Genomic DNA, 24,240 nt, shown 5'->3' with positions numbered 1-24,240 from the left:
GTCACTCAAAGAGCTCATGGTCGTAGTTATGCATAACTTTAAGCCTTAATATAATTTAAATGAGTGAGATGTATAAAAATGAATCCATACACTCGTCGTGAACAGGAAATTAGCTACAGAGAGCAAAACCGTTTTTTTATTTTGTACCAGGCTGTAAATACTGTTGGGCATTTTAATATGGGGGTCTATGGGGATTGACTTGCTTTTGGAGCCTGCCTCAAGTGGCCATTTGACGAACTGCTGTTTCTGGCACTTGGTGTGAACTTCATGTTTCAGCTCCAGAGGTTTTTGCTTGATTGAACCACCTATGATGCATAACTCTGGAAAAGAAAAATGTAATATTTTATATTTATAGAAACAGAATATTAAAAAAAAGCATGTTGGGTTTCTCCAATAAAGTCAACTGGGTACCAGTGTTTGATATGATCACAGCAGGGGATGAGATCCATTATGGGTAATTACAGGAATTACTTCGAGGCGAACTTGCAGGCCTATATAGCGGATTAAAAGAGCAGCTGCTTTCAATATAAAAGGCAGTTGCTCATTGCTGTCAAAGCTATGCATCATGAGAAAGCAGTCACCATGCTTGACAGCCAGTGGAAACTTGGCCAGCTCTGGAGGCCTGTGAGAGAAACAAATGTCATGTGTGTTATCAGGAGGAGGAAAAAGACAAAAGCTCGTCATGTGTTTTTCTCCTATCGATTCACGAATCAATCAGTAAATAAACAGATACAATTCTTTACAAAAATATCAAAGATACTTTGCAGTAACGTCTCCTTCGAGGTAAATGCGTGTGTTTTCAGTTTGCGTATGTGTTGTTGTTATTGCTTTTTGATGTGGATTCAGTCACCTCCAGCAGGAGCGTGTACGCTTGATGAAAAGATATTGCGCTGTTGTGGGAACAGATGAAAAAGATACGTAAAACCAGCGCTGGATCTTTGTCTTGATCTGTCTCTGCGTTCGGTTTTCTTGTCGGGAAGCAAGAAGATCCCAAACACCTCCCTCTGTGTGTAACGTGTGAGTTCATAGGCTCCACTACTGGCTCCTACAAACATGCTGCTGACGCCACAGTCAGTCAGTCAGAGGTACCTGGTCGGCCCGCACCGTCCCCTCTGGCGCGCTCCAAGAGAACAGCATGTTTGCAGATTGGCGACGGCTGCTGCTGTTGCGTGCTGAAGCCTACTGAGCATCTGTGCCTTTAAAGACTTGTAAGTGCGCCTCTACCAGAGCCCGCAGTCAACTTCCCTCAACTCCGACGCGCTCGGCGAGTAGAGTAGAGCTACCTTAACCACAAAGGCACTGGCTCACCTTCACAGCTAGACCCATGGAATAATAACTATGGAATACCACTGGATACTGCTGTCTGTCTTTTTACAGTTAACCTTCGATCCAGGTAAGACATTTGCACTTGATGCGCCAGTTTACGCACACACCAACTTGTTGCTGTTCACTTTGGAACAAGGGAAGGGTTGGATATCTTTTAGTGATCGCAGGTATTCACTTTAGTTTAGCACAGTTAAATGAAGATAAACGATATTTTGGTGAAATGAGTTGCTCCACTTGCTCCGCGTCGCCGTTTTGATGCATTTCTCCACACTTTTCTTTGTTCTGGGAAGTGGTGCGACGAGAGCACAAGGCTGCCGACAAGACAACCTGAAGTCACTGAAACCTGATGAGGGAACCGGATACTTTGGCTGATGATCTGGATGCGCTGCTTTTTAATAATGAATGTTTTATTCAGAGAACTGGGCGCCGTTAACAAAAAAGTAACCAAACAGTGACGGTAGAGGAGGATGCGGAATAAGAGGCATCCGTGCGATGCAAAAAAGAGACTTTTTGGTCGTGTTACGCTCGATGAAGGCCACATGCGGTTTTCCACCCCGCTGAGCCGCACGTAACCGTCATTATGGAAATATATTTGCAAGTCCTGATTCCTAGGAAGCATGCAAACCAGCGGCTTGTACACCCAGAATTGCTTAGCATCCTTAGCCTACATAATGTCCCACGCGTTGGATAAATATTGTCGCATGTGTGACTGTAAACTGGGCAGTTTAGAACATTTTCCCGGCAGTGTGGTTTGCTTGTTGTGCTTGAAAACACATTGCAACTATGATGACTTAACATCATTTTTAGAGACTAACTTCAGAGGTCAAGGTCCATAAACACCTCACTGCGTGTTTACTGGTTTTTACATAAATTCTTGGGCTCGGTTTTATTTTATTGGAGCGGTTTTTACGTCTGTTTGTGTCTCAAAGTCAACTTTTTTTTTTTTTTTTTAAATCTAGTCAGGAAACAGAGGTTGGCATTTCCCCAGAGATAGCTCGCACATTTATGGAAAGCATTATTGGAAAGCAACACACACACACACACACACACACACACACACACACACACACACAAACCATCTCCTTCGACTTAAGTGTTGCTGTTCAACTTTGCGCTCCGCCGTGCGTCTGCGAACCGCACGCAGCTCAGGGCGGCACCAGGTGAACTGTTTTCTGCACGTTTCCATCCGATCTACGGCTTGATGGTGATGGTGTGACCAGAGAGCGCTCATGGGAGGCAGTTTGTCTTCACGCCATGTTGATAGCATCAGAGAATTTGAATGACTGCCACATATCCAGGCAGTGTGCACAGGCTTGTCTGTCATGTGATGCAACACGGCACGCCATGAAGTTTGCCTTAAGCCCGTTTACGCAGGCTGCAGACCCAACTTTCACCTTGTTTTCTCGTCCTGTGTGATTGAACACATAAATAAATATGGCATTAAGTCTATTAAATGATAGCTCACATGGAGAAAATATGGATCGTCTTTTTATCTCCCCCCTGCCGTGTTGAAAACACGCTCTTTACGTTGAATTTCGCAGTTGGTAGCCAAATATTTACGGACAGACTCTGCACACACAGAGGACCAACAGCGTTATTAGCAGTCTCTAAATAGACACATCTTTGCATAATGATACATTGCTGTTTGCTGTTCAGTGATTCAACGAATTTAAGCGTTTCAGATGAGTCTGTCATGCCACCACACCCTTCCCCAGTTGTCTCTTTGCAGCGTAGACTGTGGGAGAGCAGTGGCGCTCATATATGAAATGTGTTCATTTATTGTATCAAATGAGGCATGGTGGATTGGAGGGAGCATCTCTGTGAGCCGGGCTACTGCTGCAGTGTCACCAGACCAAGCTGCAGCCACAGTCTAGTAACACAGGTCAGAGCTGGCTTCAGTAGAACAAGGAGAGGCTGAATGCGTGGTGCACCTCGGTGATGGTTTTTCGGGCAACCAAACGCGTCACTCACTCCGTTTCTCCACCTGTTTTCTTTTACTGCAGCAGATTAAATCTGGGGGTCACCGCCCTCTTTAGAAAGCATCCGCTCCTCAGTACAGTCCCGTCCAGCTCATGCTATGTTTGACTTTATACCATGACTGGAACACGTTACAGAGGGGATTTCATGTTTACTTTTGTGTCATATCATTTGATTTCCTGGCCTAATGCAGATTTCCTCAACAAGAGGGTGATGTTTCAATCCCTGCTGTCACACCAAGCCTCTTTGCCGGCATTATGATGTTAGTCAGAATTTAAAGGCTCAGTGTGTCGTTTCACAAACAACCTAACACACAGGTGTAGTCATGCGTATCATTAGTATTGGAGCCTTAGATAGAAAATACAAACATTACTGATGTGGCAAACCTTTAACACAGTGGTTCTCAGATTGGGAGTATGAACCACAAAGAAGGTCCAAAGATAAATCAGAGGGTCATAAGACTATTCAAGCTCTCTCTTTCTTTCTTTCTTTTTTCCTTTTTCCTTTTTACTTGTACTAATACTGCATGTCTCTAAACCGCCTTCAAATTAAGAAATCAGAGAATGAAAATGAACTCTTGTTGAACTTCTCACGGTTTGTGGCCACACTGACGCTAACCCATGCTGTAAACTCCATTCAGAGGTAGATTTTGCTTTGTTATCAGGGGTCAAGCCTTAAAGGTCAGGAACTACTGCTTTAAGATAACAATTCTTACTTAAATGTAGGCATTGTGAAGGGTTAATCTTTCCATCAATAGTCCTCTCAGTCAATTTGGAAAAGGGAGCCAGTGCAAATCCAGTGCTTTTGAAGATCCTGTTCAATCCTGTTGTTTACTTTAGGACCACAGATTGTACCTTTAAGCTGTTGTAATTCACAGGAATCTTGTGGGGTTGCAGGTGTTGACACATCTTGACTTCACAGTGGTGAGAAAATATCTGCAACCTTTTAGTCCTGTCTCGTAACTCAACTTTGAAGTCATAAAAAAACCTTCGACCTATCCCCCCTGAAATACTTAGACTTTAAACGATCTTCAAACTGTCAAGACTTTAAATTGCACTGTTTGAAAGCACTAATCCTATAAGTGAATGTAAATATCAGCAATGTGGTCATGATCATGCATGATGGTTTCTTCCAAAGTGCAGTAAAAGCAGAACTACCCTGCAGCATTTAGATAACACAAAATGGTTTATTATGACTTTGCTATGTTTGATAGATAGATTTCTCTCTCTATCCCATCACAGCCAACACCAAGCCCACTATCACCCCCGCCGGCCCCCACATTGTCATCTCCCTCAACGCACCCTTTGAGCTGCGTTGCCAGGGCGTGAAGGCGATGCAGTGGCAGCGGGAGGAGCGGCCTAAGGTGCGAGGAGAGAAGAGGGTCGATGGGATGTCAACGCTGCACATCCCCAGGGCTCAGCCCGTCCACATGGGCCGCTACATCTGCCTGGAGGAGAGCTCCCAGGAGAAAGCCTCCATCTACGTCTACGTGAAAGGTGCATGGATGCAACTGTCAGTGTCTGCATTTAGTTTATGCATATGTGTTTGAGATTGTGTGATGTTTGTGAGCAAGAGACGGCAGAAACAGAAGTGAAATCTAGAGCGAGCGGACTGCGGGGTAGAGCAGAGGAAATGTTTTGCCTTTTATTGTTGCAGTGACAGGGAGCACTGTGTGTGGGTGTGCTTGCAGAAAAAGGTGTTTGTAACTTTGCCCAGGACAGGTACAGTAGATACTGGAGCTATTTATTGAGTGCATGACTGACTTTTACTGTATTTCCTCCTCTGTGTGACTCCACATCCCCTTGGCCCACTGCCATCTCTGCAGGCGTACATCATGAGTTGATCACCAGCCACACATCTACATTAGAGGCAACAAACACTAAGTACTTTTGAAATGAGAGGTTCAGATGTATAAAAATACTCATTCTGCTGATAAACTTGTGCTTTGATTACTATTATTGGACAATTCAAGCTTTTACAACTCAGTGTATCTACCCTGCAGGGTAGATATCTGTTTAGATAACTAAAGCTGGATAGCGCAGCCACAGCCGAGTCATCGGTTTGGCAGGTCGGTCTTTGTGCCTGTCAGTTCTACCAATTTGGAAAGAAAAAAAAAAAAACCTAAAAGATCCAAAAGATTTCAATTTTGGTTGATTTGGCAACACCCATCATTACCATGGTAACAGCAAGTGCAGTTTAATAAGCAGCCATATCAGAAATACAAGAGAAGAGCAACTGGTGTGTCTGGTTACAGTGGAGCTCAACAAACTTGTGTGGTTTGACTTCATACAGTGCAGTTAAGTGCGTTTTCATCCATCTGCTTTTATGCAAATCTTCACTTTGCTCTTAATAAAAACAGGAAATGCCAAAAATGTATATTATATATAATATTGCAACAACAGTCTTTTCGCTTGGTCGTAGCAGAAACGTTGGAGTATTGCTAAAAACAAAATGAGATGGAAACAGGCCTCATGAACAAATCATGACACGCAGTTCCACATGAAGCGAGCACTGCGGAATTTTCTTGTAAACAAACACAAAGTATGTTTACATCCACTGTTACTCAGGAAAACCCATTGTGTGCTTTGCTGCCTGAAGCTCAAACAAGTCCTCGCCTCCTTGTTTTAATAAACAACCACATCCAAGAAAGAACACGTAACGCTCAATATCCTCCGCTGTGTTCTGGTCTTGTAGCGCAGCTCAGTGTTTAATTTGCGTTTGTAATGAGCAGTGAGGAAAACGTTAGCAGTATGTTGTCAATCTGGCAGTAAATGTGCAGCATAGGTTACAGAGTGTCAGTGAATAAATACCGTAGCTTCACAAGAACAAGAAAAGTCTTGCATGTTGTCTCCACACTGCTGGAAGAGTGAAGGGGGTTAGCCCAGAAGCCCCTATAAGAACACAGCCTGCATTCAAGCGTACCACTTATAGTGGAAATGCAAAACAGATCAAGAGTTTAGGTACCAGTAGGTACGGGTTTCAAGGAAACTGTATCGAAAGTGTTCGATGTAAATTGCGTCACCTGGTTGTGCCCTCTTCGCCTGAATTGGTTTAATGGCACCCGAATGGAGAATTGAGGCCATCCGCTTTTGATCTTGATAAACCAACTACCAAATGGTTATGAAGAAGCAAGCAATTCCTAGTAATCATGCAGCAAGAAGTCAAAATAACTGAATCGTGGAGGGAAAATATGGTGAAAGGTGTAGAGTGGTTATATCATGGCTGTCTCAAAGTGAAGCTTCAAAAACTCAGCATGCAGCCCCGCTTGCAGCTCTGACTCTGGCTTTGATGCGCGATTGCGTTTTTCTTGGCAGATCCTGACAATCCTTTCCGAAAATCAATGGTTTTCAACATTCTCAGTCGTGAGGGAGACGCTGCTTCCATCCCCTGCCTGGCAACTGATCCAAGTCTGGACAACCTGCGCCTGCAAACATGTTCCAGTGAAGCTCTGGCCTCTGGTCTCCAGTTTTCTGCAAGCCTGGAGCAAGGCATCATCATCCACAACACACAAAAGGCCTATGAAGGCTGCTATGTGTGCACAGGAAGACTCAGAGAACAAAACGTCAGATCGCATGACTACTACCTGACGGTCAAACCAGGTAAAGTCATGAAAATGTGTGTGTGTGTGTGTGTGTGTGCGCGCACTGTAAAGCTCCCTGACACACACACAGTCAGTCAAAATTCAGTCATGTTTGTTGTGATTTCCTTTCAGTCCCCGTCGCTCCTCCTGTGATTGAGATGCAGGCACCCAAAAGAGTAATTCTTATCCGGGATGAGAGTCTCTCCCTCACCTGCAACACCAGTAACGTCAACGGAGAAATCAAGCTGAAGTGGGTTGCCCCGCCTGGCTCGGTGAGACCCTTCTGCCTTTTCTTTGCTGTGTGCTGTTGGTGGCAGAAAATACTGCACGCGGAGTATCTATATGTTGGCTTGTATCAGTGGTTATCTGTTCTTAAGAAAGAGAGCGAAAGGGGTCAAAGTTCATGCTGTCTAAGCCTCAGGCATGTGCATAGTGTGGACTAGCGTGTGCATACGTGTGTGAGCCGTGGTGTGTGTGTGTGTGTGTGTGTGTGTGTGTGTGTGTGTGTGTGTGTGTGTGTGTGTGTGTGTGTGTGTGTGCATGCCGGTAGCTGTGCGTCTGTGTCAGTATTTGTGTGCTTGGCGAGGATAGACACACAGACGGGGTTAATCTCTAGAGATCTCTGGGCGTTGACAGGGTGCCGTCTGGTATCCACAGCAACCAGCAAAGGTTGACGGTGCTTCACGTATTCTGACGGAGCACTTCACCCACGTGCGCAGCGCCACGTTGCATATCGCGGCGGTCCGACCCGAAGACGCCGGGAGGTACCAGTGTGAAGCTGAGAATGAGAAAGGGGTCAGCTCGCAGTCAGTGTGGCTCGATGTTTATGGTGAGTTCGTAAAGAGGTTTGCTGCAGTTTGCAACTTAATAAAGTGGAATATGTTAAAATTGAACCAACCAATGAGGAGTCAGTCACTTTTGTTTTGAATTCCCTGTTGGTCAATTTCTCTCCTCACAAAATTACAAAGAGCAGCTTTAAGTCAAGATATTTTCATAAAACCTTAATCTCAAAGGAACAGTTTTAGGAAACATTTTAGGAAATACACTTAGTCACGTTCTTGCAGAGAGTTAGATTTGAAGCTATATCTCACTCTCCTGTTGTTGTACAATAAATATGTGGCTAAAGCCAGCAGTCAGTTAGCTTAGCTTAGCATAATTTAGAAATGGGTAAACAGCTCGCTTGGCTCTGCACAAAGCTAACAAAATCAAGCTACCAGCACCTCTACAGCTGACTAATTAACATATTATATCTTGTTTGTTTAATAAAGTCACCCAGCTAGCTGTTCCCTGCATTTTTCAGTCTTTATGCTAAGCTAAGCTAACCAACTGCTACCTGTGCCTCATATTTAACAGCAGAGATACTGAGAGAGGTATCGATCTTCTCGTCTTACTCTGTCAGAATGTGAAAAAATGCATTTCTCAAAATGTTAAACGTTAGCTTTATATACTGCATGTGGAGTGATTTACCATGTTTTGCCCCATCGCTTTGGACTGTGAAGTCTTCCTATGCATGTGTGCCTGTAAGTGTCCAGATTAACACCACTAAAATCTTTTTAACTCCAACAAATATGAACTTCTTTTTACTTCTGCAAAGCCTCTAACAATGTCTCACTTCCTTATTTTTTAGAAAAAGGATTCATCAACTTAACACCCACAAACAACAGAACCATCCAGGTGCGTTCAGGCGAGAGTTTGCCCCTAAATGTTGACATGGAGGCCTACCCGAAGCCGCACACCTTCTCCTGGAGCTTCATGGGCCAGGAGCTGAGGAACACCACCGACCATGTCATCTCCACACACAGCCACGAGTACAGGTGAGGCAACACACTTGCTTCAAGTGCCCCAGTTTTACCACATAGATGAAAATGTTTGTTGCATCGTTTGGTGGAATTTAACACCTTTGGTTTGACCGCAGGTTAGTGGAGGTGCTGATGCAACAGCTGTACTTGTCACAGCTCCCTGAGACATACAGCTGAAATTCTAAAAATGCTCAGGGGCTTATAGTGAAACAGGAACTGTCAGAATATAAATGGCTTTCAGGGGAAAAGAAAGCATGAAGTATCTGCAGTATTACCTCTGTGCTGCAGATTGAAACATTATATAATATTATCCAAGGCTGCATGTTCGTCGTAATTCCTTTGAGCTCACGGTTCACGGTGTTTGTTTTCAATATGGGCACAACGACCTTTAAGCCTCTGTTGGACTCCCTTAAGCAAATGGTAAAGGAGGGAACGCAGCCTCTTCAAACTATATTCAAAATCAATAAATCCCTATCAACAGTGGGGAAAACATGTTGCCTTGTGTAGCGTCGAGAATAACTGGAATGCTTTGCATGTTCATGAACAGATGTGAATAAAAGACAAACAAAAGACTGGTGATGATCTTAAATGCAAATATCTGAGCCTTTCGAGTTCTTTCTCAGGCAGCATTGACAATCTGCTCTTTTCTGTTTATTCACAACTAAAGCATTAATGGAAAATATTTTCACTGTTTCTTAAAAAATGCTAATTGCCTCCTGAAATTTCCTCATGCTTAGGCACAGCAGCGAGCTGAGGCTGGTGCGGCTGAAAATGTCAGAGGGTGGAGTTTACACCTTTCAAGCCTCCAACGGTGACGCATCAGTAAACCACACGTTCACCATCTTTGTGATCAGTAAGTGAGGTCATGAATTAGTTTTAAAGGTTTTTTGTGCCCTTAAGCCATATAATGAAATGCATTACTCCAACTTCCATTAACCGTCGTTATCGGACGTACTGGAATAGGTTTCACTGACCTTTCTCTCTGTGTCAAATGAGGTCTTGCTCTCCACCTCACCTCACCATGTATCGCTAAAAAAACCCTCTCTCCTGCTTGTCATTTTTCTCTCTCCTGACATATTCTGACATTAGCTTGTGTTTGTTAGGTAAACCTGAGATTGTCTCTCATGAGGGCCCAGTGGATGGACAGGTGCGCTGTGTGGCAGAGGGGTTCCCTGCCCCTCGGATCACCTGGTACTACTGCGAACAGCCCTATGCCAGGTGAGCTCATTAAAGGCCCCGACAAGCTTTTTTCTCAACCGGCTCCACAAGTTTCTTCCAAAGTTAGCAGAGTTTTGGTTGTTCTGTTGCATTTCCTGGTTTTGTTTTTCTTAGTGCTTTCCTTACTGGCTGGGAAATGTGACATCACACATCCCTGCACCAATCAACACACTCCTGATGAGTTTTTGAGAGTTAAACCTTTCAAAAAAAATACCTTCTTCTTGACATTTAACATTGATTGTTGTTGAGAAATGAATATTTAATATCATTAAGAAATATGAAAGATTTGAAAACTCAAACATACAGTACGTATAGTGGTTCTGTAGTCCAATCAGAAAAAGCTTCTGCTTTTCTGCTTTCCTCATTGGTAAAAGTTTCCCTTCATATATGAAATGTAAAAGAGAAAAGAATTAGCAAAGACTGGAAATGCTGGCATTGTGTAATAGCTGAACTTGAGAACTGCAGCGCAAAGTAATTACAGGGATTGGAAACTGATATTAGGCAGACTTTTCATCCGTCAAGATAAAACAAAAGAAAAACTGCCAAGCCACAATAAAAAGCAGCTCTGTCGTCTGTTATCTCATAAATAAAGCGCTCCAAAGCAAACCAGTTCTTACAATGATGTTTGCTAGCAAATATCATGACTTTTGCGATGACAGTGACGCATGCATGCCAGGGTGTTCGGCTGCGGATAAGGCCTTGTTTCTGTAGTGCTCCGTTGGTGATCATGTAGCTTGTGGAAACTGTATTGATATGAAGACCTCTCTCACAATTCTGCATGTTTTTTGGTGCCTTATCAGGGATTTTCCTCCACGCACGCACAGCACCACCCATTCACTGCAAGGCATCCACCCACCATTTAAGATCTCTGCTTTATTTGTAGCTTCGCATTCAAACTCTTACAGGCCTCATACAAAGCGCGTCTTGAGGGTCTTAAAGGTCACATTAAAGACACGCTGGATAGAGTCAGGAACAATGATGACGGTGGAATGACGGATTGTGGGATTTGAAGGGGCTGACTTGTGATTGGTTGACAGTGATAAGATAACTCCCATGTGACAGGGGATTGCGACGAGTTGACTTGTGATTGGCAGGGGCCCGGGACATCTGCCTGGATACGACTGGATGCGGCTCATCTCGTGTCAAACGTAAAGTGTGTGGAAGGAGGAGCACCTGGTTGCTATAGCGACACCAATCCCAAGCAGCACAGGCAATGAATCATAAGTGATTATCCAAACTTTAAGTATAATTAAATCTACTTAATACTCATTACATGCAGGCACGCAAATGTACGTACCGAGACAGAAAGTAATGTGACCTGAGCGAGCCTTTGATCAGAGAGCATCTAGATAACAGCTGCTCTTTATGGTGAAGTGCAGTGAAATATGGAGCCCAGGGCTGTTGGTAAACGTTTCACCTTCATTTCATGGCCACAGAAAGAATCCCCCCTCTGTTCTTGTGGCATCTGGTGAAACTAGCTGCTGACAATCTACTGAAATATGAGGGCACATGTCTGTGGTCCTGCACGTTGTGTAAAGTTATGTTATTCGCACTCACACAAGTGTTTTCAGGACACAGCAAAGGAATGTGTGTCTTCCAGGGGAGAGATGTGTGGGTGTTCCTGACGAGGGACAATTGACGAATAGCTCTGTGATCCTTTCAGCCCCTTGTCAACAATGCGTAATCTTCTGCCTTCAGGTGCTCCCAACAGGTGAACGCCACACAGGAGGAGCAAAATGTCATCACAGTCACACTGTTCAGCCCCATGTTTGGGAAGACGGAGGTGGAGAGTCGGGTGAACATCAGCAGGGGACGGTTCAGTACTCTGGAATGTGTGGCCACGGTGGAGGGCGAGCAGGCCTATACGCTCTTTTCTATCAGCGGTGAGTTGATATCACGTGATATTGAAGGGGGCGTCTGTCAGTCCCATGTTTTGTTGCTGAATTGATGTAATCCTCTGCAAGTCCTCACCTTCAGATTAGAATTAATCGCAACAGTCAACCATACAAGAGAGGACAGCCAGGCATGAAAATCTCCCCTTTTCGGATGGCAAACATTTGTCCAGCTAAGGCTAGCTTCAGAAAAACTTAACAGAGCACTTTAAAATTCTGTGACTCCCTGCACCGTGGACTAAAAAACAAAGTTATCTTAGCAGCTCTGCCCCTCCATAAACCCCACATGGGATATAATCCTCAAATCCAAATATTTACTACAAGCATGATTCTGGCGAGGATTAACCCCTCAATGTGGTCTTACTACTAGTTTGGTTGTCTGTAATCTGTTAGGTAAACATTAGCAAGGAGAGATACCTCAGGCATGATTGGCCATGATAAGATGTTGTCGCTTACAGATAGGAATTAGCTTTAGTCCATTGTTTACTTTATGACTCCAAATCCGCACTGTTATAACGGCCTGCCCATCTGCTCTACAATGTCCCCAAAGTGGTGTGAGTGCAGGAACTGAGCGTACAGCAAAGCCGTCCCCGCCGTGTCTGGAGACCCGAGTTTATGCAGGAGATTGGGGGCTAACTGTGGCTACAGCGGGTATGTGGGCGAGCATTATGAGGGAGGAGAGTGCACGTGGCCTGGCAGGACAGGCCTTTGGGAGCGTGTGCCCAGGATTTTTGCGCTTCACAGAGTAACAGCAGACCAGGCGGAGGCGCTGAGAGTGTGGAGCGCAGTAGGAGTCCTGGCGGTGCTGGGCGTTCTGGGGCTGTGGGAGGCTTGGAGGTGTCAGTGAGCTGCAGCAGAGAATACACAGAGCTTTAGAAACCACTGACAGGTTTACAGGGGATTAGTTCCTGCAGACTCTGCATTCTCAGATTTGAAGTGGAGAGAAAGCTTCTTATCTCTAAAGAGCTTATTACACCCCACTGTACAGAGGAGCAAAACAATAAGGCATCACAAACAGACAGACACAAAGGAACATATAATTACTCACCACCACAGCTGTAAAAGCAACAGCAGTGCAGTAAAACACTACGCAATCAAAACAGATTTTAAGCAGTTTAAGCAACAAACTGCAGCATTTGCAAACAAAATAAAAAAGCCCAACGGTACGTAGATGTATATAATTGGATTAGTTTGCTGTGATTTCACCAAAGTGGGCTTCACTGTGACTTAGCCCTCTCTGGCTTACCTTAATGCCCCTTTGCAATGTCATTTAGAGTGTAAACATGACAAACCATTGAAAGAGTCACTGATAGACTCTGTTGTCACTGCTCTTGAGTCAAACATGATCTTATCTGTGTCCCTGCAGAGAGAACCGTTCCCCATGATCTGTTCACCCCCTTGCTAATTGGCTCCGTATCAGCAGCAGGCATCCTCTGTCTCGTCCTTATCATGCTGTTCTACAAGTACATGCAGGTAAGACAGCTCTGCTGCTCAGGCAGGGCACACCCTCTTTTACCAAAAGTCAAGAAACAGAGTGGAGTGTGTTGAAAGCCCAAGAGGTAATTTGTAATTCATGTTTCACTGTGTTTTCACCTGCATTCCTGCCAGAAACCCAAATACCAGATACAGTGGAAAGTTATTGAGGGCATCCATGGCAACAACTATGTGTACATTGACCCCACCCAGCTGCCGTACGATCACCAGTGGGAGTTTCCTCGAAACAACTTGCGATTTGGTGAGCGGCCTACACTCCCTTGTCAAAATGGTCTGCCCTGTGTGCTGCGCCTAGGCCTCCATGATTCCATTGTAATAGTTTGTGTTCCTCTGATACGCTGAAGTTAACATCTTGCTTTTCATGTCTTATCTGTAAATCATCGTAGGAGCATGTGGAGATAAATGCATTTTTTTTTGTCAGTAATGAAGCCTAACAGTGCAGTCAGCATGACATCACCACCGCCACCCTCAGGCTACTTCATGCTGATTGACAGATACTCTGTTTTCTGTGTTTATGGACACAGCATTTTGGTTTCAGCCATGAGTGTGGTCATGACCGACCAACCAGTTCCACAGCTCATTAATGATGAAACCCCACTCCCTCATTGCAAACATAATATTGTTGACATATTCTGGGTGTTGTTTTTAACAAACCTCCTTAAACAGGATCCTGCGTGTCCTGGTGACTGCGTACACAGCCCGGGGGCTAAGACTGCTGTTGTCCAAGAAAAGCTGGCATGGAGCCAGTTTGTGGGAGGGAAATATGATGGGGAATAACAGTTTCATGTCTGTCCTCTTGTCTTCAGGCAAGACGCTGGGATCTGGTGCATTTGGAAAAGTGGTGGAAGCCACTGCATATGGACTCTCCAAAGGCGATTCAGTCATGACGGTGGCTGTGAAAATGCTGAAATGTAAGCAGTGTCGACACACATGCAAATGAAGTGGGAGGGGCACAGCACAGCTATTTTGGCGAGGTGACAAATGTGCATAGTAGCAGTAATTTGTCTGCAGGTGTTCAGGCAGCTATTATGTGGATATTATGATTTGGTGACTTGCACAGTGATGCAATTCAACATATTTGATAGGCAGTTTTCTATTTTGATTGCCATCCAGCAAACTATTTTTTCATCCGGAAAATACTAGATCACAATATGTAATCATAGTTCAACTTGAGCTAATCCTTAAGCACATGCTGATTACGTTCCAATATTTCTTTTCCCACAGCAAGCGCTCACTCCACCGAGAAGGAGGCGCTGATGTCAGAGCTGAAAGTCCTCAGTTACTTGGGAAACCACATGAATATTGTCAACCTGCTGGGAGCCTGCACTGTTGGAGGTGTGTTGTCGTGCATTATTATTCTGAGACTGTGGAGTGGAGCTGGAAGCATCAGAGATTGTTGACAGAATTCAAGGAGATTAGTTTTGCTGCTGTCACTGTAGTGCTTTATTTCACCAAATTACTCAGTTTTTAACAAAAGCTACATGCATTTGGAAAGATCATCATCATGAGCCATGTGTCTTTTGTTTTCAGGCCCTACGCTGGTGATCACAGAGTACTGCTGCTTCGGAGACCTCCTTAACTTTCTACGCAGAAAGAGGGAATCCTTCATCTGCTATAAGCTCGAGGAAGACTGTTACTACCGCAACGTCACGCCGCAAAGAGACGCAGCTGGGTCAGGTTCTTTTTTGTGTTAAGAGTGGCTTATTGTGTGTGGAAGAGAAAAGAGAGTACTAGTATTTACTATCCAGAACGTTCGTAGGAGGAGGGTATTTGGACAGCAGCGTGCCTATGTGTGGCTGTGCTCAGCTGAGACCAGACTGCTCCTTTCCTCTTCACAGTGACAGCTTGAACGGCTACATGACCATGAGGCCTTCTGCTGCTGGCAACCTGCCGCCCGGCTCATCCTCTGAGAAGAGGCGCTCACTACGCAAAGGCGAGCAAGCCAGCCATTCATCAAATTCCTCAGCCTTAAAATATCCAGAAAATCAGTAAGACTTAGAAGCAGACTAATGTTCGTCCTGTGTGTCCTCTCAGGTGGCTCCTACGTCGAAGCAGATGCCGAGAGTGAGATGTTTGACGAGGACGGTCTGTCTCTAGACACCGAAGACCTTCTCAGCTTCTCCTATCAAGTGGCCAAAGGCATGGAGTTCTTAGTCTCCAAAAATGTGAGCATGAACGACAGCCATCATACTTGCTTTTTGGGTGAAACTGATGTGAACTTCCACAAATGACAAATGCAGGCCACGGATCATGTTGTCACAGCTAGTAAACGGATCTAAAACGCATGTTGGAGCATGCTGATGAAAAATTCATTCGTTGTGGGGGCAAGATACCGTAGCCAGTGAGCTCAAGTATCAGTGGTTGAGTGTCACAGATTCAAATGTAGACAAACCAAACTGCATTAGAAAAAGCACTTATTCAAAACTGACCTTATGTTATTGATCGGTCACGTACTCGATGTACTAAAGGTAGTGGTGCATTTGTTTTTCAGTGTATCCACAGAGACCTGGCTGCCAGAAATATCCTACTGACTCAAGGAAGAGTGGCAAAGATCTGCGATTTTGGCCTGGCTCGAGACATCACCACAGACTCCAACTACGTAGTCAAAGGCAATGTAAGTCTGCACTAAAGATATGACACTTTGTCTTAATTCAACTGTTGTTCGGTTTCATGGTTGGGAACTGTCTAATCAGCTTGCATAATAATAGTTATTTTGTCGGTGTGGCAATATTTAGTCCATCACATCTCCGCATGGCAGAGCTAAGCCGTATGCAAACTGCCTCCTTAGGGACTATTCTAATTCACTAGACAGCAAATTTAGCTGTAGGTGTTAGATAAGCCCTAATATGTTAAATGTTTTGCAACACATATTCAAGAGCAAACAGCAAGTCAGTTGTCTTTGACTTAATAGTTCTTCAAAATATTTAGCTAAGGTCTGCTCGAGCCTCGGTTCCACAAGCTATCTGTAAGTTCAAACTTAGCCTACTTTCAACGTAAATGTTTGCAGTGAAGATTTTGCATCATAGCTAGTCCTTATGTAGATGAAGCTGGCACTAAATGTTTGCTAATGTGAAAAGTAAAGAGTATATGAATATGGACTACCCTGTGGTTCATGCACTGCCTTGACACCTGAATGACAACATCAACTGTTAAATTATAATAAAAATAACACAATATACGTCAAATTAGTAAAACTTTATTTCAATGTCAGACTAGATTAGCATAATCCGATATTTTCCTCTCACTCTCAACTTTATTCAGACATTTCTTCATACATTCATAAATAATAAAGACTACGCAAAAAAGTCATATCATTACAAAAGATGATCACTGGAGGCCTCCTGAAACTGATATTATTGGCAGTGATTTTGCAGTTTAGATGCTGTTCGTGACTCCGTCTTCGGTTATATTGTTGAGTTCTTTTGAATGGACACGTTTCCTCGCATTGCATTCACACAGGACTTCACACGCTACAGATTTACGAAAAGCTGATGCAATCCAATCCAGAGGTGTGCAAGCTTTTCGTCCCTGCAGCTAAAAGCAGAAAACGCCTCGTGGGCATGTGATGCTCTTGCACTTTCATTAGGATTCAGAGGTCTTATGTTGTAACTCCAGTGTTGCACCCATATACAAGAAAACTTACTTTTGTGTATAGTATAAATCACCTTGAACCTTATTTGCTTTAAGTTCCTGTTTAGCTTATTAAGTTTTTTCTCCATTTCTGACCTCAGTTGTACTGTGCTGCCTCAGCTAACTGCAATTAATTTAAATGATTTATTTAAATCATTTCCCTCATGAAACAACATACTACACATTAAATCAGTAGTTGTGGCTTGTGGCAAGCAAATATTTAGTAAATTGCCATTTGCAAATCTTTTGACGTGTGTGTCTTTGCATTTTTCCTAAAGTGTCGGGTACGGGGGTGACAGATGGAATGAGATCTGTGTGTTCTTAGATCCTCGGGCGAACAATGAGTGCCTCTCTGGCATTTGGCACAGTCTGTTCTGTCGTCAGTCATAGGCTTCTTTGATCCCAAACACAGTAAATAATAGTAATGATCATAATAAAAACATCACTGGGGAAAGGTATTAATTTTTGAACCAGTTCAGCTTGCCATTAACTCACTGAGTGCTCTTCCCTCAGGCTCGCCTGCCAGTCAAATGGATGTCTCCAGAAAGCATCTTCGAGTGCGTGTACACATTTGAGAGTGACGTGTGGTCCTACGGCATCTTGCTTTGGGAGATCTTCTCGCTGGGTATGTCTGTCCGTCCTTGTGTGTGCGTTTGTCTGTGTGTTTTCAGAGGTGCAAAATGTAACTGACTCTCCCCGCCGAATGTAGGAAACAGTCCTTATCCTGGAATGCCTGTGGACGCCAAGTTCTACAAGTTGATAAAAGAGGGATACAGAATGGATGCTCCAGAGTTTGCACCCAGTGAAATGTGAGTTGTCACTGAAATGATATATGAGTGCGTGTGAAAGGTGTTGAAATCAAGGATCACAGGAGAGATGGTGCGGATGGATGGATGGAGGTGGTGAGACCATAATGAATGCTTTGTGGGGAATTCGAATAGCAGCCCACTCTCATCTTGTTGCGTTTGGCCTTCCACATGCATTGCTAAAACTGAGAGGTTAAAACTTTTAGGTGGAACTGAGAACAGAAAATAAAATATGCACACACAAAAGAAAGGGGATGTGATGACTGCAGACAAATAGAAGTGTTTGTGTGTTTGTCTGCTGCTGTGCAGGTATCAGATTATGAGGTCCTGTTGGGATCCTGACCCCTTCAACAGACCCCCCTTCAGGAAGGTCGTGGAAAGGATTGAACAACAGCTGTCAGATGCAACTAAGCATGTAAGTTGCACCGTTTTGATGTTGTTTACGTTCACGAAACAAGGTTCAGGATTCCATTCCTTAAAAACAATGATCCAAGAACCGCTCAGCGGGATTTCGAGTTTGTGAACTAGAAGCAACTCCAAGGTGCTAAAGGGGGAAAAGCTGATGTGACAGGTTTATGTGACACCTTTAAGCCAATTTGTTAGCCTGCACGAAAACAGAGAATGTATGCTAATGCTAACCGCTAAACCAGGATTATTGGACACCAGGCATATTTCACGCTTTATTCTTGGTCTTTTTATGTTTTTGGGGGGTTTTTTGCATATAAATTTTACACGTAAAACTGCCACATAACTTCTCGTGGGAAAACAGCTTTTTATTTAGGAATAGCATGCGCAGGTGAACTCTCAACTCTCACCCCCATAGTTTGATGACTTTCCTCTTAAACTCGAGCAGCTCTGACAGTTCGGCATAAACTTCAAAAGGAAAGGCGAACATTTTGTGACTGCACATGTGCTTTCTTGGTGAGAGTAGGATGAAACTAAATCGATACTACTCTCATGTCAAATAAGAATTTGAAGCTACAGCCAGGAGACTAAAAAAACATCTGCCTTCGCTCGCTTCCAAAGCTCGGAAATTACCATGTTATATCTTGTTTGTTTAATCCATGCAAACTTGAAATGAATAGATGACAAGCTGTGGTTTTACTGGAGATTATGTGCTGGATTTTTCTAACCTACAACTTGTGTTCTTTCGCTTTGGTTTTTGTAGGCTGTTGATTTAACAGACTGAGACAAGAGACAAGATGGAACGTGTTAGTGTTAGTGAGTGAACTTTAGAGGAGCTGGTTGGTGAATTATTTTTCTTTGCTACTCTAGCGTGACTCTCAGACTTGTCCAGACTAAAACATGTTAACTGTTATAAATTACAGTGTAATGCAAACATTATCCAAAACATCAGCATGTTAATATTGTTAGCTTGCTGATGTTAGCATTCAGCTGAAAGTACAGCTTCACAGAGCTGCTTTCAGTCTTGGTTTGCTTTGGATAGACATGCTAGTTGTTTCCATCTGATTCCAATCTTTATGCTAAGCTAAGATAACTGTCACCCGGCTCCATCGTCATAATTAAAGGAGATATATGACAGGGGTCCTCTGAGCTCCTCCAAGAAAAAATGTCAAACTATTCCTTTTAGTTTGTTTGCATAATCCAGTGACAAAAATAAAACACCAAGTTGCAAATTGTGCAAAAAAATTCCCACTCAGATGTTTGAAATTGCAGAACTGGAGCAACATAAAATATCAGCCATCACAAACTGTGCTGCCTCTCCCCTCTCTCTCTCTACCACCCTTCCTTTACCTTCAGATTTATCTGAACTTTAGCTCCAGGCTTCCTGTGACGTCCAGAGCCAGGGAGGAGCCCAGTTCTCAGAGAGATGCTTGTCACCATCTCAACTCAGCCGGCAGTAACAGCCCTCCGACCCAGCCCTTACTGGTCCAGCATGAGGTCTTCCTGGAGGGGCAAACCCTCAGAGCCCAACGGGTGTAAGGACCCATTCAACCTGTCCAGCTGCCTCATAAAGTGCCTTTAATGATCCGCCACAAACCAACCAACCACTACACCCGCCCACCGCCCCGGTACCACCAACATTTGTTGTAACGTGTTGCAGAAGAATGGTAATTGCCATCTATTACCAGAATGAACAACAAAACACAAATGGCTTTAATTGTTGGTGTCACTATTATTGCCTGCTGATTACAGGGAGGACAGTCGGACTAATGCTCCCCTGCTCATAGCAAAGAACTGTTCAGGCACCGGGGAGGGTGGAGGGACATCAACCGTTACTCTAAAACTGTCATTAAGTACATTATTTTGCTGTCATTTTTTTCTTTCTTTTATTTTGTTGAGTTACATTTTTCCTACACATTTCATAAAGGTTGTTTTGTTGTTGTTTTTTTTTTTTTTTCAGCACTCCGTTTTACATTTCGTGTTTTGTTATTCTTTGTTGCTGTTCTGTGACGGATATTTATGCAGCATTTTTATTTTGGTTGGCTGTCGCAATTTGTTGGAGGCATAAAACAAAAAAAATGCACTCGAGGCACTTGAACTTCACACCGTTACACACACCACGTAATGCAGCTTTTGTTACTTTTTACTCTTTTATGTCAGTATTATTTCCAACTGTTCAGACCTGTGTTGATGAAGGAGATAATATTCGGGGGCCAATTTAAATTGAAATATCAAGACACTGGTATATAAGCTATTAGACAGCATGGTCGGCCATGCTTCGAGTCCATAAGTGCTTCAAGTCGATTAGGAGGTACATTTCTGCTTCTTTTTTTTCTTTTTTCTTTTTTTCTTTTTTTACATCGGATCTGTTAGCACATACCATGGATCGGCCCATGATTACACACACAGTTGTCTTCAGAGATACGGTGTAGACACGGTACGCTAGCTTTTCATTTATGCGCTTGTTGACTGTATATGTGTACATACCTTCAGGTAATGATATTAGTCATTGCTAAACAACGACATGGGAAGCGTCACAGTAAAAACATCCGACAAAGGAGACACTCTGAGAAGCCTGTAACTCTTAGCGTTCATCCCAGCTTCGTTACATAAGCATGTAATGCAGGTGTATAGTTTCACTTTTTGACAGCTGGACTGCTTGAGAGTTCTCTTGTAAAGGTGTAAATAACTGTTCAGGTGGATCTAGTTGCTCTCCTGCCACATCCGGTGTATGATCTTTGTTTACAAGCTTGAGATTGAGGTACTGCCATTTCTGAGATGTGTTTTCTCTGCTTCTCACCTTCTTCACCTCTGTGAAGGAGCAGGAAACGGGAACCTTTCTGTTTTGGCTAACAGGCACTTAGTGCGCTTTCGCCCGTGCTTTTGTACAGTATGCATCATGGATAGAGTCAGGGCGATGCTCATGTGAAATGCCATTATGTGCACTGCGGTGTTCCCTGAGGTGACAAGCCAGGAAAACCGATGGTCTTCAAGGCCGAATGACGGGCCGACACTGGGTAGAGAGCTCAGTCTCAGCATGCGGGTCATCTCATTGTTCTCCGACCAGTAGCTGGTTTCCTAGCAGTCCTTCTCTTCGTTGTATCCAGCTGTTTCCTCCATCACAAGTGGGACTTTCAGCACCTCTCAGCCAGTAGTCTGTATCACTCCAGACCATTATGACTCCCCTCTTCCCACAGGTGGATGTTGCTGTGAAAAGCACCAGGAAAGTGTCCTGTTTGTGTGTATGAATATATGTGCGTGTGTGTGTGTGTGTGTGTGTGTGTGTGTGTGTGTGTGTGTGTGTGTGTGTGTGTGTGTGTGTGTGTGCGAGCATGCACGTCTCCTCGTCTTTGTGTGCATGTCTGTGTGATTGCAGAATTAAAAGAATTACTGTCAAGAGGTGCCACTACTAAAGATTCATCAAGTCGTCTAGGCTACTAAAACCCCACAGTCTTACTGCTCTGTCTTTTTGTAAATATAAATGTGCGTATATTGTAAAGTAATGTGCTTTTAAAGATGTTTATCTAAATGAAGATGTGGTACATCGATGCAGAATTTTATCATGCTGTATTTTCTTACATGTGCACAGATTTCCAACTGTAGATTCAACTGGAAAAGCTGCTTGTGTTTCGGCCACCATTGTAACTTAAACAGAAGAGATTCACTTTGGCTAATGTTTTAATTTTGGCTAATTCGTCATTTCGGTCAGATACGCCCGTTCACTTGGTGACTGCCTCAGCAGAACAGGCGAAACTGCTCCTAATGGTCATATCTGATCATCAATTTTCATGGCAATATCAATAAAAATATCTTACTGGATTTTACAACCAGGTAGGAGATGTTTCAGAGATTATTTTTCATTTCATTGCTCCCCTTACATCTAAGAGTTTTCCCTGCTTTTTACTACCTATTTATTGAATCTGAGGCTTTAGTGTTACTGTGTAAATCTGATGTGTTGCTAATACATGTGTCAATGTAAATAAAATTGTGTATATTGAATTCCCACTGAGACTTTTTTGGTCCCTTTTGCTCACAGAGACACGCTGGGCTCAACGCACTGCTATCCTGTGCTATCCTGTCCCTATGCGTGGAAGCTCATAGACATATTTTCATGGCTGACATATGACAGTCATTATACTTTCCCAAATGCGGAGCCAGCCGTGTGTGAGTGTGTGTGAAAGAGAGAGTGAGAGAGAGAGAATGCTCATAGCAGGTTGGTCCAGGATGCCACAAGTGATTCAGATCCATTTGCTGCAAAATGGAGGTTGACTGGATCTCAGTTTGGCCAAATGCAAAATGTAAAACACAGCAACGGTGGACACACTAGCTGATTTTTTTTAGCCATCCCTCCCGCTCTCCTCTAAATCACTTGGCTCCAGCCCAGAAAGGGACATCTGGTCGTGAGGGGAAAGCCACGAGGAGGACGACAGCACTCGGAGCGTGGGCAGAGTCCATTGTTTCAGGATCTGACTGATACGAGACGAGCAGGAAATCCCACCATTGAGAAGAAAGGCTGCGACCAAATGTTTGTTCGGCAGACTTGAGGAAGTTTTAAACAACAAAAAAAGGAAAAGAGAGGGAAAGGCTGAGACAGATGAGGCCATGGCTGCCAACACATATGAACTGCTACTTGTTGCAGTTTATTTGCAATACATTTTTGTATGGATCGGGTCCGTGTATCAGCTGGATGGCTGTGACAAACAACTGCATGCTGTTTTCCTAAGGAGCAGCTGTTTTCACTTACAGCTGCTCCTTTCATCCTCATGCAACAGTTGCACGTGTGTAAAATAAAATGCTTTTGACCGCTGATTAAACCACATCGAACACATAACACCTGTCAGCGCTTTCCTTCATCCCAGCCGCTGTTTTCTTAGAACAGCAGTGATAACCGCAGTTACTTTTAGGTTTCAGGTCTCCTTTTCAGGGCTTGTATGTGAGCACGGTGCTGTTGTCTCGAGAGCGACAGTGTTCTTGTCGAAGCAGCCATTATTGATATGGATACTGCAGTTTGTTTGTTTGTTTTTTAATCATGTAGTAAAGCCATCATTCACCTCCTCACAATCATCTCTTTTCCTTGGTTGCTCATAAAGATGCAAAATTGGGACATGCTCTGGCACCAAGGGTAGACTCATCTCTATTCTGTTAAATCAGACACTGAAAAAAGAGAAAAATAAGTAAGAACATGTGTGTGTAACCCTCTTTTCTGTGCAGTTGCTCAACTAGCTGCGGTTCCTTGCTGGGGTTGTAAATTTGATAAGCATGTCACTCTCCTTCCGACACAGTTTGTGGTAAATCTGTCAGTTTAATATGAAACACCTCCCGCATGTTTCTAAGCTTAAGGTAAGAAGGAAACCGAGGCTGCTGCGCTGTGGCAGCACAAAGATTAAAGGCTGTTTCCCTGGACATGAACATAACTGTCTCTGCTTTACGAGTGTCTGTCATTTCTAGATTTCCAGGAATAAAAGAAAATTGCAGCCAATGCACAAAATTGCCTTCAGTTTCTGTGCAGTGTCCTAATCATGCTTTTCTTTTTTTTTTAGAGAAAAGAATCATTTAGCAGTTTACCTCCAGGGCCTCTAGTAGTTAAATGTTTTTCCTCAGCATCATGTGATGCTTCATGCCTTACCATGTGACGCTTGAGCTCCATCTTATTACTACGTGGACAAGATAACATCAAGTCTTCAGTTTGAAAAAAGGGCTTTCTTGGTATACCAGCACGCATTCCCATTCCCGCTTGCCTCCCATGGCTTCGCTGAGCTGAATACCGCCATTGTCACAAGCTCTGTCCTACACTGACCAACAAACTGTAACTTAAGGTTTATCTGTTGTAGAAATTTCAAAACAACAAACCAACACAAAGTCTCAGTTAGTTTTATTGTGAACTTTCAGCAGTTAACCGATGTGCTGGGGTGAAACAGAAAGGCAACATGGGTGCCACATATGGGTTATTTTTCGGGTCACCGCCACTTCCCATATTTGCTCAAGCTGCTCAGGAAACATCCCCCAGCCCCCCCACCCCCGTGTGCACCCTGACAGGGCCGAGGAGGGGTGCTGCTGTCGCCTGCCAACCAGAGGCAGCGAGATACTCAGACCGCAGAGGGAACAGGCAGAGA

General features: G+C 43.7%; 1 protein-coding gene across 2 annotated transcripts; it reads left to right on the top strand.

Annotated features, from left to right (window-relative positions):
• The first annotated feature begins 1,098 nt into the window (after positions 1-1,098).
• On the top strand, positions 1,099-22,131 carry kita (KIT proto-oncogene, receptor tyrosine kinase a). Of its 2 annotated transcripts, none has more exons than XM_076726911.1 (21): positions 1,099-1,393; positions 4,545-4,799; positions 6,618-6,902; positions 7,016-7,155; positions 7,541-7,712; positions 8,511-8,697; positions 9,420-9,535; positions 9,786-9,900; positions 11,599-11,783; positions 13,159-13,265; positions 13,401-13,527; positions 14,093-14,197; positions 14,511-14,621; positions 14,817-14,958; positions 15,125-15,219; positions 15,321-15,451; positions 15,778-15,900; positions 17,430-17,541; positions 17,626-17,725; positions 18,032-18,137; positions 19,484-22,131. In XM_076726911.1, the coding sequence occupies exons 1-21, from the start codon at positions 1,339-1,341 to the stop codon at positions 19,664-19,666; spliced, it is 2,952 nt and encodes a 983-aa protein (XP_076583026.1). In that variant the 5' UTR covers positions 1,099-1,338; the 3' UTR covers positions 19,667-22,131. The 2 variants fall into 2 exon arrangements, with proteins under 2 accessions (XP_076583026.1, XP_076583025.1); XM_076726910.1 differs by having other exon boundaries at positions 7,520-7,712.
• The last annotated feature ends 2,109 nt before the right edge of the window (positions 22,132-24,240 follow it).

This window comes from Chaetodon auriga, chromosome 3, assembly GCF_051107435.1.
Source record: "Chaetodon auriga isolate fChaAug3 chromosome 3, fChaAug3.hap1, whole genome shotgun sequence".
Classification (NCBI taxonomy): Eukaryota; Metazoa; Chordata; class Actinopteri; order Chaetodontiformes; family Chaetodontidae; genus Chaetodon; species Chaetodon auriga.
This window is presented reverse-complemented; position numbering and strand designations above follow the sequence as displayed.